This window comes from Alligator mississippiensis, chromosome 2 (genome assembly GCF_030867095.1).
Source record: "Alligator mississippiensis isolate rAllMis1 chromosome 2, rAllMis1, whole genome shotgun sequence".
Classification (NCBI taxonomy): Eukaryota; Metazoa; Chordata; order Crocodylia; family Alligatoridae; genus Alligator; species Alligator mississippiensis.
In genome coordinates, this window is record NC_081825.1 from 149,284,189 (window position 1) to 149,300,492 (window position 16,304).

Sequence of the window (16,304 nt, forward strand, 5' to 3'; positions counted from 1 at the left end):
TCAGAATCTGTCCTGGGCCAACATCAGCCAGCCACACATTTAATTTAAGGCATAATACAAACAAACCACAAAGTTTTTCCATATTATACATGAAATAACTTTGTAGCTCGTTAACTATATTATCATGCCTTAAATTAACTTTAATGTTTGGCCAAGTTACTACATAAGGCGTGATTAACCTGTTAATTATGTCTTAAATGCAACATATGCCATGGACCTTATATCTATATACAGTATTTCATTGTTAAAGTTGCATTTCCAAAAAAAATAACATAATTTTGAGGCCCTAAGAGATACCAGTGGCTATCTGTGTTGATCTACAAGCACCTTATATTCCATCCTATATGCACAAATGGATCTGTCCTGGAATGAAGAATTGAGGCCTGAGAAATGTGGAACTCAGTGCATCAATTCCTCACCAAAGCAACCCCCAGTCTTATTGTAAACTCAGAGTATTTCCACATGCTACGCTACAAAAATATAAAAATAGGACTTACTTGATGCACACATCTTGTGCCAACCTTCTACAAAGTGATTAGCTTACCACATGCACCAAAGGAGACAGAATCCATGTAGGTTTGAGTTTCATTTGGTTCATATTTTAACACCTGCCAGTAGTTTGAAGTAAGCCTCCTCCTTAAATCACTACTTACATGAATTCATAGGCCTGGATACTTAGCCAATGCTAAGTCAAGGGAGATATACTGATTTGTTAAGTGGACCCAGAGAACACACAGCTTTTGTTCACTATAAGCTTTGCTAGGAAACACCAATTTTCAGACCCTCATCATTGACTATACACTGTGTGATCTAACCTGGACAATTTTCACCAGGTACTGAAAAGGCTATTTTCTTTGGCAAATGCTGTCATTCAATCTTCAGCCCGTGTAGTGTTTGGGTTGTACAATTAAAAAAAAAAAAGAGGCAAGAATTCTGGTGGGTAATTTTGCATAATTGCACATATTTCTTGGACCATCACAGCAACAGTACTAAATTAAAAAAAAATAAGAGTAGAAATATTTTCCTTTCCCCTCTCCCCATGCTTTCCACCTTCATCCGCTATCTCTTTCCTTTCTCTTTATGTTAGCAACCGATGCATTTATTTCTTATTTACATTAAATAGGGGGGGAAACAACATCTGAAGCATAAAAATACATGGAAACCAGGGAATATATTCTTTCAGAAAACAGTTTTCCTCAAGTCAGTTTTAAAGAGAGTTGCTATAATTGCTTGAGGCTAAAAATGAAAAATGTAATTGAAAGGAAAATGGTAAAAGAAAAACACTTAAAAAGATTACAATTCTCTGTGCTAAAAAGTGGTTGCAAATAAATAATTTTAAAAAACCTTTCACAGTAAAAAAAACAAAAAATATAACCTTTCACAGGGAACCGGAATAGGGAAAGAGTTAAATTTTCTTTACATGTAAAGATAGTCCTTAGCTAGCCTCTACACATTATTTCCCCAAACCAGTAACTCTGGTATTATTTGCATCTAAATCAGTATGCAAGCACTGCTCTACAGCAGATATGTGAAGAAACATGGATTTATTCAAACACCCGTCAGCCCTTCAGATTTATTGTTCAGTAATGGTACCATAATTCCACAAGTCAAACCTGCATATATTGTACTTCGCTTGCTACTCTGCAGGAACACATGGGATTGCCTTTCATACCATCTTCATCAAAATATAATCAAGGTACACTATTGAATCCCTAGTATTGCCAAATCAGTACTGCATTAACTTATCACACTTTTGTCATGCTCTTCCTAGTCCTGTTGCTAAGTAATGTGCAATCACAGTATCATCAAAGGTTAGTTTATTTAGCCATTGGTATAATGAGGTGAACATGCTCAATGCTAACAGTAAACACAAGAGGAAACAAAAGTAAATATCTGCCAGTTAGACACAAATCATCCAGAAGGAGTGGACATTACATTTAATAATGATGCTTTGAGGTAAGAATGGTTTGGAGGGTGTTCCATGCTGACAGGCTTTCTAACAGGAACAAAATAATCAAATCTGGGCATCTTGTTTACCTACAAAATTAAAGTTTTCAGAAGTACCCATTTGTGTGCACAGGCACTGTTTGCATTCATGTTGCTGGTGAGCTTTTTGTGAAGACATTTCAAGGATCCCAATTTGAAAATATAGTTGCTTTAAATTGTTTTCGTACTCAAGCTGCACCAACATTGAACGTAGGTTATTCGAACATTACTGAAAAGATACATTTAGTAATACACCTGACTATTTGATATTCACGTAGTACAATTTTGGTGACTTATTGATGCAAAATTCTGTGCTAAGGTTGTAATTGTGCTAAGGATGTAATTGTATGGACTTCAGTAGAATCATTTTCTTTTATAACCAATGAGAATTTAGTTCCATTATCCCTTCTAATCCAGTAAACTATAGGTTTTATTACACGGTAATTCTGGGAGGCTGTTAACCCCTGGAGTGTCCACAGATTAACACCCTAAAGTGGTTTTAAACACTCATATGCAGACCAATGTTACGCTGCTCCAGGGCATGATTTTCTCTGATCTGTACTACCCAAGAGATGTTCTGTGCAAGCTGAAATCCTCCTGTATCCCAGGATTTTTTTACACCCTAGACCTTAGAGCAGGAATAGAAGCGTGCCCTGGGTCACCAACCTTGTAGGCTTGGGACAGACATTCAAAAAGCCTGAGCCTGAATTGATTCAGTCTTTGTAGATTAGTCTAGCCTGGCTAGGCTAAATCAGTGTGTAACCCACACAGACATCCCAGAAATGCAGGGACATGCCTGCAGTGGCTCAGGCTTTCTAGCCTAAGGCTCAGGTTTCCTGCCGGGGGGGGGGGGTGTCACTAGAGCAGCCCTCCTTTGACTTCCACAGGGCAGAGCTAAAGTCGGACATAGCCAGGCCCCTGCAGGACACTGATTATTCTCCTGCTCCTGAGCTGCCCAGAAGGGAATGTTTACCACCCCTAAATCTATGTTTATCAACTCATTAAGAAAACAAAACCTCCTTCCCTTACCTCTTGTTAAACAGCTCTTCCAAGGAAGGACATTTGGTGTGGATTTGCACCAAAAAGTCAGTCTGCCTCTGTCCTCTCCCACAGCATGGACAGTAGTCAGCATGCAGTCTGCTACCTAATACTGAGGTGTCTGCGTAAAGGCATGGCGGGGTGGGAATAATCCCTGTTTAGCAGGGAGAGGCTAAGCAGACGCTGTGTGCCTACAAGTCTGTGCTGAGCTCACAGCTCCAGGCAGATGCTCTGTGCATTTCTGTCCCCAGCTCCAGCCAGGGAGCAGAGGGGAGGGGCCAGTCCTGCAGTGGAACAGATTGCCCTGCCCAGCCCAGAGAGCATACTGGGATACTCAGGATGTCTGGTTATCTTAAACCAGCAAAGGGTCTGGGACAGACACTGTATAAACCTGTTTGAGCCAAATCAGTTAAGGCTGATACTATATTCAGCCAGGTTTATCTCAAACCACTGTCAGCCATTTGCCATAGTGGCAACTCATAGCTACAGCTCCTAGTCCTGCCCTTGCTCACCAGGCCTCTTAGTGGCAAGTCACAGCTGTGAGGGGCAGTCAGAAAAGGCTTCTAGACTAAGGGTCTGACTGCCCCAAACTCCAGGCTACAGGCTAGCACTCACAACAATTAACATTTGTGTGGCTCACAGCATAAAGCCCTAATAAAGCATTCTAACCACCATACTGTGAAATAAAAATATCCCTCACAAAAAATGTAAGTTAGAATCACTGATATTCTTTTTCCTTGTGGTTCTGAAACAGTTAACCATTCTTCAGTTCCCCTTCAATGCTGTCTCACTGTTGTGGCTGTACAGTCATTATAAAAATCCCCAAAACAACCTTGATAATCTCAGCTGGAATCCATTTTTAAGTCTTAATGTGCCACTGGCATTCAGTTGATAAAACTGGACTAATTTAAAGCACTGAATTATATAATACATTTTCAGGTTCAGATGCTGGGGCCACTGCAGCATTTGGGCTCTCTCTTGGTGCTGTGGAAAACACATTAAGGTTATTCAATGGGGCTGAGTACCTGAAGGAGAAGGCTGTCCTTTTACTACGCCATTTTTAGTCTTTTCTTCAGAATTCATTACTTCTTTGTAGATCAATTCTGTGAGAGACAATCAATGCAATTATAAAAGGAACCATTCATAAAACACTGTAATGCCATAAATAACACTTTCACAAACGTATGCTAGGTTCTAAATCAACCATCTTGCTTTCTCAGCTGACGGCCTCTCTCTATCCTTGTTCCAGCTGCTCAACCCATACAGCCTGCTTTAGCATATATTCTATCACTTTAGTAACTCTTGTCATTTAACTCATATTCTGAATCCATCAACTGCCAAGCAAACATGAGCATAAGATACTCATCATGCTGCACAAGAGTAACTCGAGTCACTTGTTTCTTCATACCAAACACACTGGGGAATTTTAAACCATTGATTCAATGCATTACAATATATTACCACAGGCCACATATCCCAGCCTTTAAACTATACATATTGACATTTGTGAAACCTTTCCAGATGATTTTGTCATATAAGAATGCAAGTATTAAACCAATTTTTCTCCATGCATGACTGGTATTTGTGTAACCAGTGTGGGTTTTGTTTCCTGTTACTTCTTATGCTCATCAGCCCTATTTTCTTCCCTGGAAAATGAGAGAGATTTCTGGCATCCTGACAGCCTCGTTTTGCTCACTTAAGCTTTAGTGAGTCTCTTCTATGTCCAAGATCCACTCTTTTTCATGCTTTTAAGCCTAGATGGCAAAGCACAAAGTTGTTTTAATATTTACTGTTCATACATAAAGTTGGCACAGTAACTGTAGTGCTGCTTACAATGGACCCAATTGTCACACCTTATCCTTTTGAATAGTATTATATTCCCTGAGTGATCCCCTCAAGTTCAATTAGTGTCAGAATCAGCTGCTCTACATTTCACTAAACTGCACCTGCTGCATCAGGAAAGGATGTATATAAACAGGGACCTACTCAAGTCACGATTTGGTGGCAATTATGAAATTAGGCACCGTCTGCAAAATCAGCGAAACCCCCCCCCCCCTTAAAAATAAAATAATAAAAATCCTTATGGCCACTGCAGCTCAGCCGTGCAGCCTGTATGGCTGGGGGGCTGAGCTGCCAGTGTGAAGGGGAGCAACTAACACGGTGGCTACCCCTGTCCCTCGCTGCTGATTGGCTGAGAGGGCTGCCTGTCACACAGCCCCACCACATCCAATCAGTGGTGAGTGGTTGGGCTGCATCACTAACAGCCCTCTTGACCAATTAGCAGTTAGGGGTGGGGCCACTTGGGGCATAGGAAGCCCTACCATGATAAACCTGCAGCAGGCCCTGCAACTGGCCAATGAAGTCAGCTGCCTGCCGCCTCAATTTCAGTAGTTGTCTCCATATAAATATAGGACTAGATCCTGCCATTTTACCCATGTGCAGCAGTGCCATTCTACCAGGGGAGCTCCAATGAAATCACTGTGGACCATGTGCCAAATCATATACCAAAAATGTTAATTGATGCAAATAGTCATAGGTATAACAATGCAGCTGGGCACCCAGGGCAGCCATGACACGCAGGGGCAGCTGAAACTTCCTGCTGCGGTCATACTGCCAGTGTGATTGTGTGGCCGTAACAACAGCTGTTTTTTTTCCATCCCTCCCTCCCCCCCCAGCTGGCACCAGGGTGCCTGGCCTAGTTGCCTTGCTCTAGTTATAGCACTTCAAATAACAGCAACAAAATCCAAATGAGCATACATTTCTTTTTCACTTGCTGGCCTGAATTTCTGTTCAGTGGAAATACACTGTTAAAACAGGTGTGGTATCCCAAACCAGAAGCTGCTACATTCCAACAGTGGGTGGGTTTAATCTGATGAACAACATCAGTGGACCTTGTAAAATATTGTTCTGGGGTGAAATTCACCCCTCAAGAAATGGCCCACATGAGGTCTATTTACTACCGCTCTATCCACTTAAACCCGGATTCATTAAACCAGTTTATCACTAGGCCACACCCTATCATAAATTAAAAATGTATAAATGAGAAAGTGTACCTCTTCCTCATGCTCTTTTTTTAATCTATTGGAGACTGCAGGTGAAAAGCAAAATAATAATAATAAAAAAAGCTTCTTGTCTATTTACTAACAAAACATGGGGTGAAATTCTTTTCCATGCTTCAAAGGATTTATTGAGGAATTGTAGTGCTGTGTCTGAAAGCAAGATATGGTCTAAATGCTGCATATTTTTAAAATAGGATTACCTTTCCACTCTTCAATTGTATGTTCCCTTTCATCCAGCTGTTTGTCATATATCTGTGGAGGAGGCTGTAGAGCAAAAGGAAAAAATAGGTGAATAGACAATTCCATTATATTGATAAATAATTAGTAGTAATGACTGAAATTAAAGCAGTTTCTATTTTTTGTTTATATTTAGAGATTAAAGGGTATAAATGAAGGTCCTTTAATTCTTTCTGCATCTTCAATCCCCATATTATTATTGTTTTCTAAGACATGTGGTATGGCTAGCTTTACTAGGCTCATTGATATTCCCACCATGAATCATCTTCAACCCTAATCATCCATGGGTCCCATTCCCTCCTTGATAAATGTTTTATTTAAAAAAGCAGTATAAATTGAGTGAATGGGATTTGCCTGTTCACAAATACCCCCATGGACTTCTAAGTACATCCTGGGCAGATGACCATTTGGATCCTAAGAAGATTATTGTTATCAAATGATGACTAACTATGCTGATTTCTGGTTCACCAGAGATTTAAATTCTACTCTGAGAATTTTTAGACCACTACTCCATAAGATGCTGCTGAGGGTGCAAAAGAAGTCTGGTACAATATTAACTACTGACATGGAGAATATGAGTGAGTTGGAGTGAATGAGTGCAGCAGAAGGAACTACAATTCAAGTGTTATAGTTCCTCCTCATGCACAGATGCCCCAATCCAAATCTCACTGAAAGAAAACAGAGGACTGACTTTTAATAGACTTTGAACTGGAGACAGAAATAAAGGAGATTCCGGTGCCAGTACTTAAATCCTGTATTTCCTGGTCTAGTTACTCAGAGCAAGTAATGAAAACTTGTGGCTTAGCATCCAGTACAGAGATTACTGTAGCATGGATAGAAATCTTAAGCAATTCATGCACTCTCACCAGCTATAGTACCTACTGCTACTGAAAGGCTGAGAGCTAGATATAAGAGGTACAACCTTAATTCTGCACCTTATGCATATGCACTCATCACAAGGTTTCATAGATTTCATAGACATTAGGGCTGAAAGGGACCTCAGAAGATCACCGAGTCCAGCCCCCAGCCCGAAGGGCAGGAAGTCAGCTGGGGTCATAGGATCCCAGAAAGATAAGCATCCAATTTACTCTTGAAGGTGTTCAATGTAGGTGCTTGAACCACCTCCAATGGCAGGCTTTTTCAGACCTTGGGGGCCTGGACAGTAAAGAAATTCTTCCTTATGTCCATCCTGAAATGGCCTTGCAGTAGTTTATAACCGTTCAACCTCATCATCTCTTGGGGCGCTCTGGTGAACAAACATTCCCTCAGGTACTGGTGGGCACCCCTGATAAACTTATAGGTGGCCAACAGATCACCCCTGAGCCTGCACTTTTCCAGGCTAAAGAGCCCCATGGCTCTCAGTCTGTCGTCGTAAGATCTGTTTTCCTGACCTCTGATCATGCGTGTGGCTCTTCTTTGGACTCTCTCAAGCTTCTCCACATTCTTTTTGAATTGTGGAGCCCAAAACTGGACACAGTACTCCAGCTGTGGCCTCACCAACGCTGAATACAAGGGAAGAATGACGTTCTGGGATTTGCTTGAGAAGCATCTATGGATGCAAGTCAGCATTTTGCTCGCTTTACTAGTTGCAGCATCACATTGCAGGCTCATGTTCATCTTGTGGTCAATGATGACCCCCCAAGTATCTTTCTTCCATAGTACTAGCCAGTGTAGCACTGCCGAGCCTATAAGGATGCTGCAGGTTTTTCTTCCCAAGGTGGAGAACCTTGCATTTTTAAGTGTTAAACACCATCAGGTTCTCGTCCGCCCATTTCCTGAGCCTGTCCAGGTCAGCCTGGATTGCCCTCCTATCTTCTGGTGTGGATGCTTTGCCCCAAAGTTTGGTGTCATCGGCGAACTTGGCCAGTCCGCTTCTGACTCCAATGTCCATATCATTAATGAAGATGTTGAACAATATGGGTCCCAGGACACAGCCTTGGAGGACCCCACTGGTCACGGGGCACCATAACGATTGACTTACGTCAATCCCACCCACTGTCTGGGTCCAACCATGGAGCCAATTCCCCAGCCAGCGGATTGTGGTGGACCCAAGGCCACAACTGACCAGTTTTGCCAAGAGGTGATCATGGGATACCAGATCCAAGGCTTTTTTGAAGTCAAGATCTATGACATCAATCTCTTCTCTCTTGTCCAGGTGTTAGGTCACTTGGTCATAGAAGGTAATGAGATTGGTCAAGCAAGACCTACCCGCAACAAACCTGTGCTGGCTATCCCTCAGGATGTTGCCATCGGCCAGTCCATTAAGGATGGCCTCTTTAATAAACTTTTCTAAGACCTTCCCTGGGATAGAAGTCAGGCTGAGGGCCTATAGTTTGCTGGATCCACTTTCCTCCCTTTCTTGAAGATAAGTACCACATTGGCCTTCTTCCAGTCTTCAGGCACTACACCAGAGCACCAGGAGTTCTTGAAGATCCATGCCAGGGGCTGGGCTATGATGTTCACCAGCTCCTTGAATACCCTGGGGTGTAGATTGTCAGGGCAGGCTGACTTGAAGGTATCCAGCCTCTCAAGGTGTTCCTTAACGAGGTCAGCATTGATGGAGGGCAGGGGATCTCCCTCACTCGGACCTCCCTGTCCTGTAGTGGGCATGGGAATCCAATGGGACTGATGAAAGGCCGATGCAAAGTACCCATTTAATAGGTTGGCTTTTTCCTGGGCGTCAGTTGTCAGTTGTCCCATCTGGTTCAGCAGGGGTCCAATGTTTCCCTTGCTTTTCCTCCGGCTCCCCACATATCTGAAAAAGGACTTTTTATTGTCCTTGATGCTCGAAGCTAGTTGGAGTTCAGTTGCAGCCTTGGCTTTCCTGGTTTGCTCCATGCAGGACTGGACCAGTGCAGAATATTCCTCCTTGGAGGTGAATCCCATTCTCCATCCTTTGTAGGCCTTTCTGTTTAGCCTCAGGAGGTCTGCTAGATCCCTGGAGAGCCGGGGGGGGCTGCTGTGCCCTCTTGCTGTCTTTCCTCCGAGATGGAATAGAATTAGCTTGTGCATTGAGGATCACTCCCTTGAGGAGCAACCACTCTTCCTGAACTCCGCTCCCCCTGGGGTCATGGTCCCATAGGGCCTCACTGACAAGCCTCCTGAGCTTGCCAAAGTCGGCTTTCCTGAAGTCAAGGACTTCAGTGTTGCTGACTGATTTGCCAGCTTTACAGTGGATGGTGAAGGTGATCAGCTCATGGTCACTGTCACCGAGCTTTCCATTGATCACTAGGTCACCAATTAGGTCATCCCCAGTAGCCAGTACCAGATCGAGAAGTGCTTTACCTCTCATTGGCCTGTAGACTTTTTGAGTCAGGTAAAGGTCATCCACGCACGATAGGAAGCTTTGCGACCACTCAGATTTTGCTGAGTGATCCTCCCACGAGATGTCAGGGTAGCTGAAGTCACCCATGACAACCATGGTCCTGGAGCATGTGGCCTCAGCCAGTTCCCGGGTGAACTCCTGGTCAAGCTCTTGACTTTGGGAGGGAGGTCTGTAGTAGACTCCCACCATTGCGTCCCCTGTGCCATGTTCCCTATGGATTTTACCCCAGAGGGTCTCTAGTCATCCACCCTGGTCACCAACATCAGCTTGCAGGGACGCATAGTTATCCTTAACATAGAGAGCTACACCCCCACACCTTTTATCTACTCGATCTCTCCTGTACAAGTTATAGCCATCTATACCCATGGTCCAGTCATGGGTGGAGTCCCACCAGGTCTCCATTATCCCTATGACATTGTAATTATTTGCGTTAAGCAGAAGGACACATTCCTCCTGCTTATTCCCCAAACTCCTGGCATTTGTGTACAGGCAGGCAAGTGTCTCCTTGGGGGCTCTTGCCTTGCTCACAGATTGTACCAGGGCTGGGGCAGGGGCAGGCTCCCTTAAGAGCCTTGGCCTGCTGGCTTTGCAAGGGTTGCTCAGTGGGCTAGCAGTGGCAGTAGTCTCCCCGTCCCCTGGTGGGCTTAGTTTAAAGCTCGGTAGAGCAGGTCAGCCTGGCTGAGAAAAGCCTCCTCCCCAGTGGAGAGAGGTGGAGGCCATCTTTTCCCAGCAGCTCACTGCCTCTCTCGCCAAAGAGCGGGCTGTGGTCATGGAAGCCAAAGCCTTCCCGATGACACCAGTGCTGCAATCTTTGCTTCACTACCTGGATCCTCCTTTCCCTCCTGAGCCCATACCCCGAGCCTAGGAGGATTGAAGAGAACACCACTTGTGCCCCCAGACCCTGTAGCCCCGCTCCCAAATCCCTGTAGCACCTCATGACCTGGCTGGGAGCGCTCCAAGTCGTGTCATTGGTGCCCACATGAATAAGGAGCATGGGATAGTGGTCTGTGGGGGCTGCAGGAGCTTAGGGATCTTCTCCTCAATGTCTTGGATATGGGCCCCTGGGAAGCAGCAGACTTCCTGGGCTAAGGGGTCAGGGCAGCAGATTACCCCCTCAGTCCCCCTCAGGATGGAGTCTCCCACAACAAACACTTTATGTTTTGTCTTGGGGAGAGTGGGGGTGGTAGCTGCAGTTGAACATGTGTTGCCTGCGGGAGCTGGCAACTCAGAAGGATCTACTGGGGCTGCAAGAGGTTCGTACCTGTTGCTAAGCTCCGGCGGAGTGGGGCTTTGGTGCAGTGGGCCTTAGGGCCCTTGACCACCTTGGTCCATCCCCCTGGCTGGACAGAAGAGGAGGTCCCTGAGTCCTCCCTTGTCCTGGAGGGAGACCGTGGTCTACACTCTGGATCCTGAGGGAGAAAGGCCTGGCAGTAGGAGTCTATCTCCTGCTCACAGTCCCTGATGGCAAGCAGTCTCTGGACTGTGGCTCCTCCAGCTGGCGCGCCAGAGACCCCAAAAGGGAGCAGACCCCACAAGAGGAGGTAGCCATGCTCCTAGTCCCCAGAGCCTGAAAAAGGGACAGACAACCCCCACAGCTGAGCCAGGGGCTCCATCTGCATGGGGCTCAGAACCATGGGCTCCATCTGGGTGGCCATCTCTGAGGTGCAAGAGAAGGAGGCCGCAGGCCCCAAGGGGACCCTCAGGGTGCGGCGCGTGCCCATCTGCATCATTCCACTGGTAGGCTGGCTACAGATGAGACTGGCTTCCCTAGGGCGGGGGCACACAGGCAGGGCCTCGGGCCCTCCTGTGCACCCTCCTGCGTGAACTCTGTGCTAACTCATGCACCAACAGACAAGCACGCCTGTTTGCACACCCTGTTCGCATGGCTCCCTAGGGGGCTGGGTGAAGTAGGGTCTGGGTGGGGTGAGACCCAGCCCAGCTCCCACTCAGCCACCTCTTCCCACTTTCTAAGGGTTAACCCCCTCCCACCACAGGCCCCTCTTACCTCTGGCTGTGCTGGGGGTCAGCAGGGGGCTCCACAGCTGCTGGGGGGTCTCTGGGGAGCTTCAGGGGAGCAGGGGTGCAGTGGGCTTTCACCCGCGTGTCTCTTGTTGCTCCCGAAGCCTAACTGTGTTTTTTTTGCTGTTGGCAGGCCCTTTTAAACTATGTGCATGTGCAGTGGGCCCACTGTCGATGGAACTGCTCTTGGGCTCGGGAGGCCCTGGCTGGGATTTGGGGGATCCTGCCCCACTGGAGAGGGATGGTGAGTACCCTCCCCCTACCTCTCTCTCTCCCTGGTGGGCTGGGCCAGGTAGGGGCCTGGGCGGGGTGAGACCCGGCCTGGCTCCCACTCAGCCACCTCCTCCCACTCTCTAAGGGTTAACCCCCTCCCACCATGGGCCCCACTTACCTCTGGCTGTGCTGGGGGTCGGCAGGGGGCTCTGCAGCAGCTGGGGGGTCTCTGGGGGGCTTCAGGGGAGCGGGGGCACAGCGGGCTTTCACTCGCACATCTCTTGCCACTCCCAGAGCCTAAATGTGGCTTTTTTGCTGTTGGTGGGCCCTTTTAAACTGAGTAAGGTCTTTACTTACTAAGATTATATCCTATTTTTCAAAGGCCAGGTACATACATTACACTTTTACCAGTATAAGTGATCAGAAACCAGTCTATACTTGTAACAGAAAAGAAGTTTGGCACACACGGACTGTTTTAAAAGTGGCAGAACCTGCCTCAAGATTCCCTGCCTCCTCCCCCCGCACCAAAGAGTGAATGTCTGTTCTGTTTACTACCAATCTAAACTACGCCACTTACAGAAAACTGCATAACTTGGATTGATTCCACCTCAGACTTTCTGAATGTCTGTACCTAGCCAAATAGTCTAATATAGACTAAACTACAATATAATATCACATAACTATTCCTACTAACTTAGATCTACATAAGTAGCATTTTCTACTTGTGGGTTTATACCAGGTCCATAAAGTCCATAAAAAGTCATTTACACCCCATGAACTGCTGTCCGCATAATATGAACACAACCCAGTATACACAGAAGATGGGCTTTAAGTTGTCAGAGCCAAGCCCTTTTCAACATGCATGTGAAGTATACACACAGCATGCACTGTGTTTCACAATGAACAAACAAAGGCTGTTTCATGGCTGCAGGGCCTCCACAGGAGCTAGCAGAAGTTGTACACTAACAGATGTGTGCCTGTGAACTGAGATGAGGTCGTGGTGTCCCAGCAGGTAGTAGAAAGAGTCCAAAGTGAAGAGGTGTGGCAGTGAAATAACATACTAGATTTGATTGTGACCTGTGACATGGCCTCATGGCCCCAAGCAAGTCATGGAGGGGAAGTCTACACTGCCATGTTAAAAGGGGAATGGGATCTCAGCAGTTCTGGCTGTGACCTGTGATAGGGTTTTGCCATCTCAGCAGGTTAGATCAGATAAGAACCCTTCAGCTATATGATGCCATTTTATTTTTAATAATGCCATGACCTTTGTTTGTCCCTTATTGCAAGTCAGGCTTGCAGCAGCTGTTGACCCGAAAGCTCAGCCTGAATTCAGCCAAAGCCATTGAAAACCCAGCTAGAGATCTCTTTTTCCTGCATCATGAAGTTTACCACTCAGCCTTAAAAAAAATAAATAAATAAAAACAGAGTCCTATTGACAAGACTGGTGTGAACCTGGGTTCTCCAGATCAGCGTCTGACAGATTATCACTCAGACACCCTGCCAACCCTACAGCATGAATTTCCTAATGAGAAAAGCAGACAGTACTTGGGAAGAAGGGAAAACTCAAGAGACCTATGAATTCACATTACAGCTACAGAGGCAATCTGCTTCATTAAGCAGCTGGCTCTAGCATTTGGTGGTGGTTGTGTGAGGATGCATTTGGTTGGACTGTACTCTGAATCACATCAGCAGAACCACCATTTCTCTGTCAGAGAGACAGGGACAATAGGAGACTGGAAGAGAATGTCCCCAAATCACCTGCCTTTCTAAGGGCTTTTACAGCTTTGGCCACTAAAATTCAATTCTTGGCAGAAACTTGGCAGCCAAAAACTAATATTCAGAATAAGAATCAGACATTAAGTTACATGATTCCTTTGGACATTCATATAATTCTCAAGAATAAATCCTAGATTTTCATGGAGGATATTTACTTTATGCTTTTCAGAACTCTAGACCAGTAAAGGATCCATATGCAAGAGGTGAAGAATGTATGGCTTCACTGTAATATGCAATCTACAAATGACCTTCTCCATCTCAAATGGGACTGCAAAGGGGAGATTTGCAAAGATAATGGACACGTCTACACATATACTTTGATGAACATTAAAGCGTCACTAAAAACCCTGTGTTATTTAGTTAATGTGTATTAAAATAGACTAATGCACATTAAGTGTCACTTAAAAACCATGGATGCCTATACACACAACAAGGCTGCTCCGATGTGCTGTAATTATAGCAGAGTGTGGTAATTACTACATTCCAGTGGCCTCCAGTGTCTCATGTATTAGCATCCCCGCGTTTAAAAATCAAATGAGCTTTATCTAAAGTGCCACATCACCACTTTTAAGCGTGGGGATCCTAATACAAGAGACACTCTGGGCTCTTTAGTTACAGCAGCTCTCAGAGCCCCAATCCTGGAGCATGCATATAAGTACCCCATGCTCTTTAGTTAATGTACATTAAGACAGGCTAATGCCCATTTTCTTAGCACTTCACAATGGAGCGCACTTTTACACATGCTCTGGGAGGGGACGGGGGGTGGCACTTTAATTAGAGCTGTTCCTTAAGCTGCTCTAATTAAAGCACTGCAGCATAGTGCTTTAGTTCAAGCACCCCCACTGCCATTTTGAAGTGCAGGGATGCTGATATATGAGAAGCAGGAGGCTCCTGGAGCACGATAATTGCCAAACTCCAGCAGACTTGATTGATCAAGCCTACTCCAACGTGCTGTAATTTCAGTGCATTGGAGCAGCCTCTGCACTTGTGTACAGGCACCCAGAGGTACTAGATTATTTAATGTGCATTAACTAAAGTGCATTCATGCATGTATTGATGTGTCTAGTGGGGACGTAACCCACACCCAGATTCTTAGCATGACGATCAGCTAATTGTCGTGTTGAATATTAGGTAATGCTGGCTGCCAAGTCTCTGTTTAGTGTTAGATTTTATACTGGATTTCAAAACCTTAAGACGTACGCATAGAATTATTACCTCATATGCTGCACACAACATGGCACACAGTGAATGACACACAAATCCCTTTTCTTTTCCTTCCCCTACTTTACAAGAGTGCCTTTAGAGCAGTGGTTTTCAACCTTTTTTCATGTTTGGACCCCTTCAAAAATTTCAAATGGAGGTGCAGACCCCTTTGGAAATTTTGAATAGAGGTCCAGATTCCTTTGATTCCCATATTTTTGATTGATCTTAGTCATGTTTTGCAGACTCCTTAGACATAGTTTGTGGACCCACTGGGATCCATGGACCACAGGTTGAAAACCACTATTTTAGAATATGAAGAGACATGCCCTTTTCAGCATATACTTGAATCCCCATCCTTTTCAGTGTGCATATTACTTCACAGAGAATGGAACAAGGATTGCACAGTGCACACGTGTTCACAGAAACTGCATTTCATTAAATGTCAGGAGGTCATGATGCCTCAGCAGGGGGCCAAGGAACAAAATGTCTTTAATGTAAGCATTGATACACTGGCACTGACAGAGCAACTGTAGTGTCTGAGACCTTAACAGAGTGTGAAATGGGCACCTGCCCCTATGGTATTGCTTAATGTGATTAAGGGCTTTTCTAGATACAATTGGTACAATGTGTACCAATTCAGCTGTATTGTTTTACAAAACTGTTAAAACAATGTAACCCCACTTAGTGCAACCTCTGCCATCCCAGTCCAAGACTGTCTTTATACTATAAGGCAGGGGTCGGCAACGTTTTTGGCTGGAGTGCCAAAACCACCTCAACCTTGACCCAAGCTTCAACTTGGCATGCCAGGGGAGTCACAATGGACCTGATCTTCATTGCTGGCAGTGGGTGCATGTGCAGCTCCAGGTGGACAGCAGAGGAAGGGCTGGGGTTGCGCTGTCCCAGCTCCCTTCCCCACCATGCACCCCAAGGCATACGTGCAAGCTGCTGCCTGTTACGGAGCCTGGGATGCTTGCAGCAGGCAAAGGCTAGGCTGCAAACAGCTGCACTGGGCTCTAGAACCCTGGCCTAGTTCATTGCTGGTGATGGGTGCATGCGTGCCCTGGGTAGATAGGAGGGGCTGGGGTTGCACTGCCCCCCCAGCCCCTTCCTTGCCATGCACCCCAAGATGTGTGCACAGCCACCACCAGCCATGGAGCTGGACCAGGGTTCTAGACCCTGGTGCAACAGTTGCAGCCTCCCAGCTGCCAGTCACAGCTAGCCCGGGCTCTGGGAAGGTGCTGCCTGCCACGGAGCCTGGGCTACTTTCAGCAGGCCTTGAAGCCTCCCCTCCGCCTGCTGTGAGCTGCCTGGGCTCTGTGGCCGGCAGCAGCTGCCCAGAGCCTGGGCCAGCTGTAGGCACCAAGCAAAATGGCCTTGCATGCCTTGCTCTGGCACATGTACCAGGGATTGCCAACCCCTGCTATAAGGACTTACACTGCTTTAACTAT

General features: G+C 45.8%; 1 protein-coding gene across 9 annotated transcripts in view; it reads right to left on the reverse strand.

Moving 5' to 3' along the window:
• The window catches only part of MAPK10 (mitogen-activated protein kinase 10), a 510,659-nt gene that overhangs the window by 8,456 nt on the left and 485,899 nt on the right, over nucleotides 1–16,304 (reverse strand). For all 9 annotated transcript variants that reach the window (XM_019488162.2, XM_019488168.2, XM_059722260.1 and 6 more), the window contains 2 exons: nucleotides 6,284–6,347; nucleotides 4,050–4,127 (listed from right to left, as the gene is read on the reverse strand). In XM_019488162.2, the coding sequence (XP_019343707.1) occupies nucleotides 4,050–4,127; nucleotides 6,284–6,347 (142 nt within the window). The remainder of the gene's footprint in view (nucleotides 1–4,049; nucleotides 4,128–6,283; nucleotides 6,348–16,304) is intronic.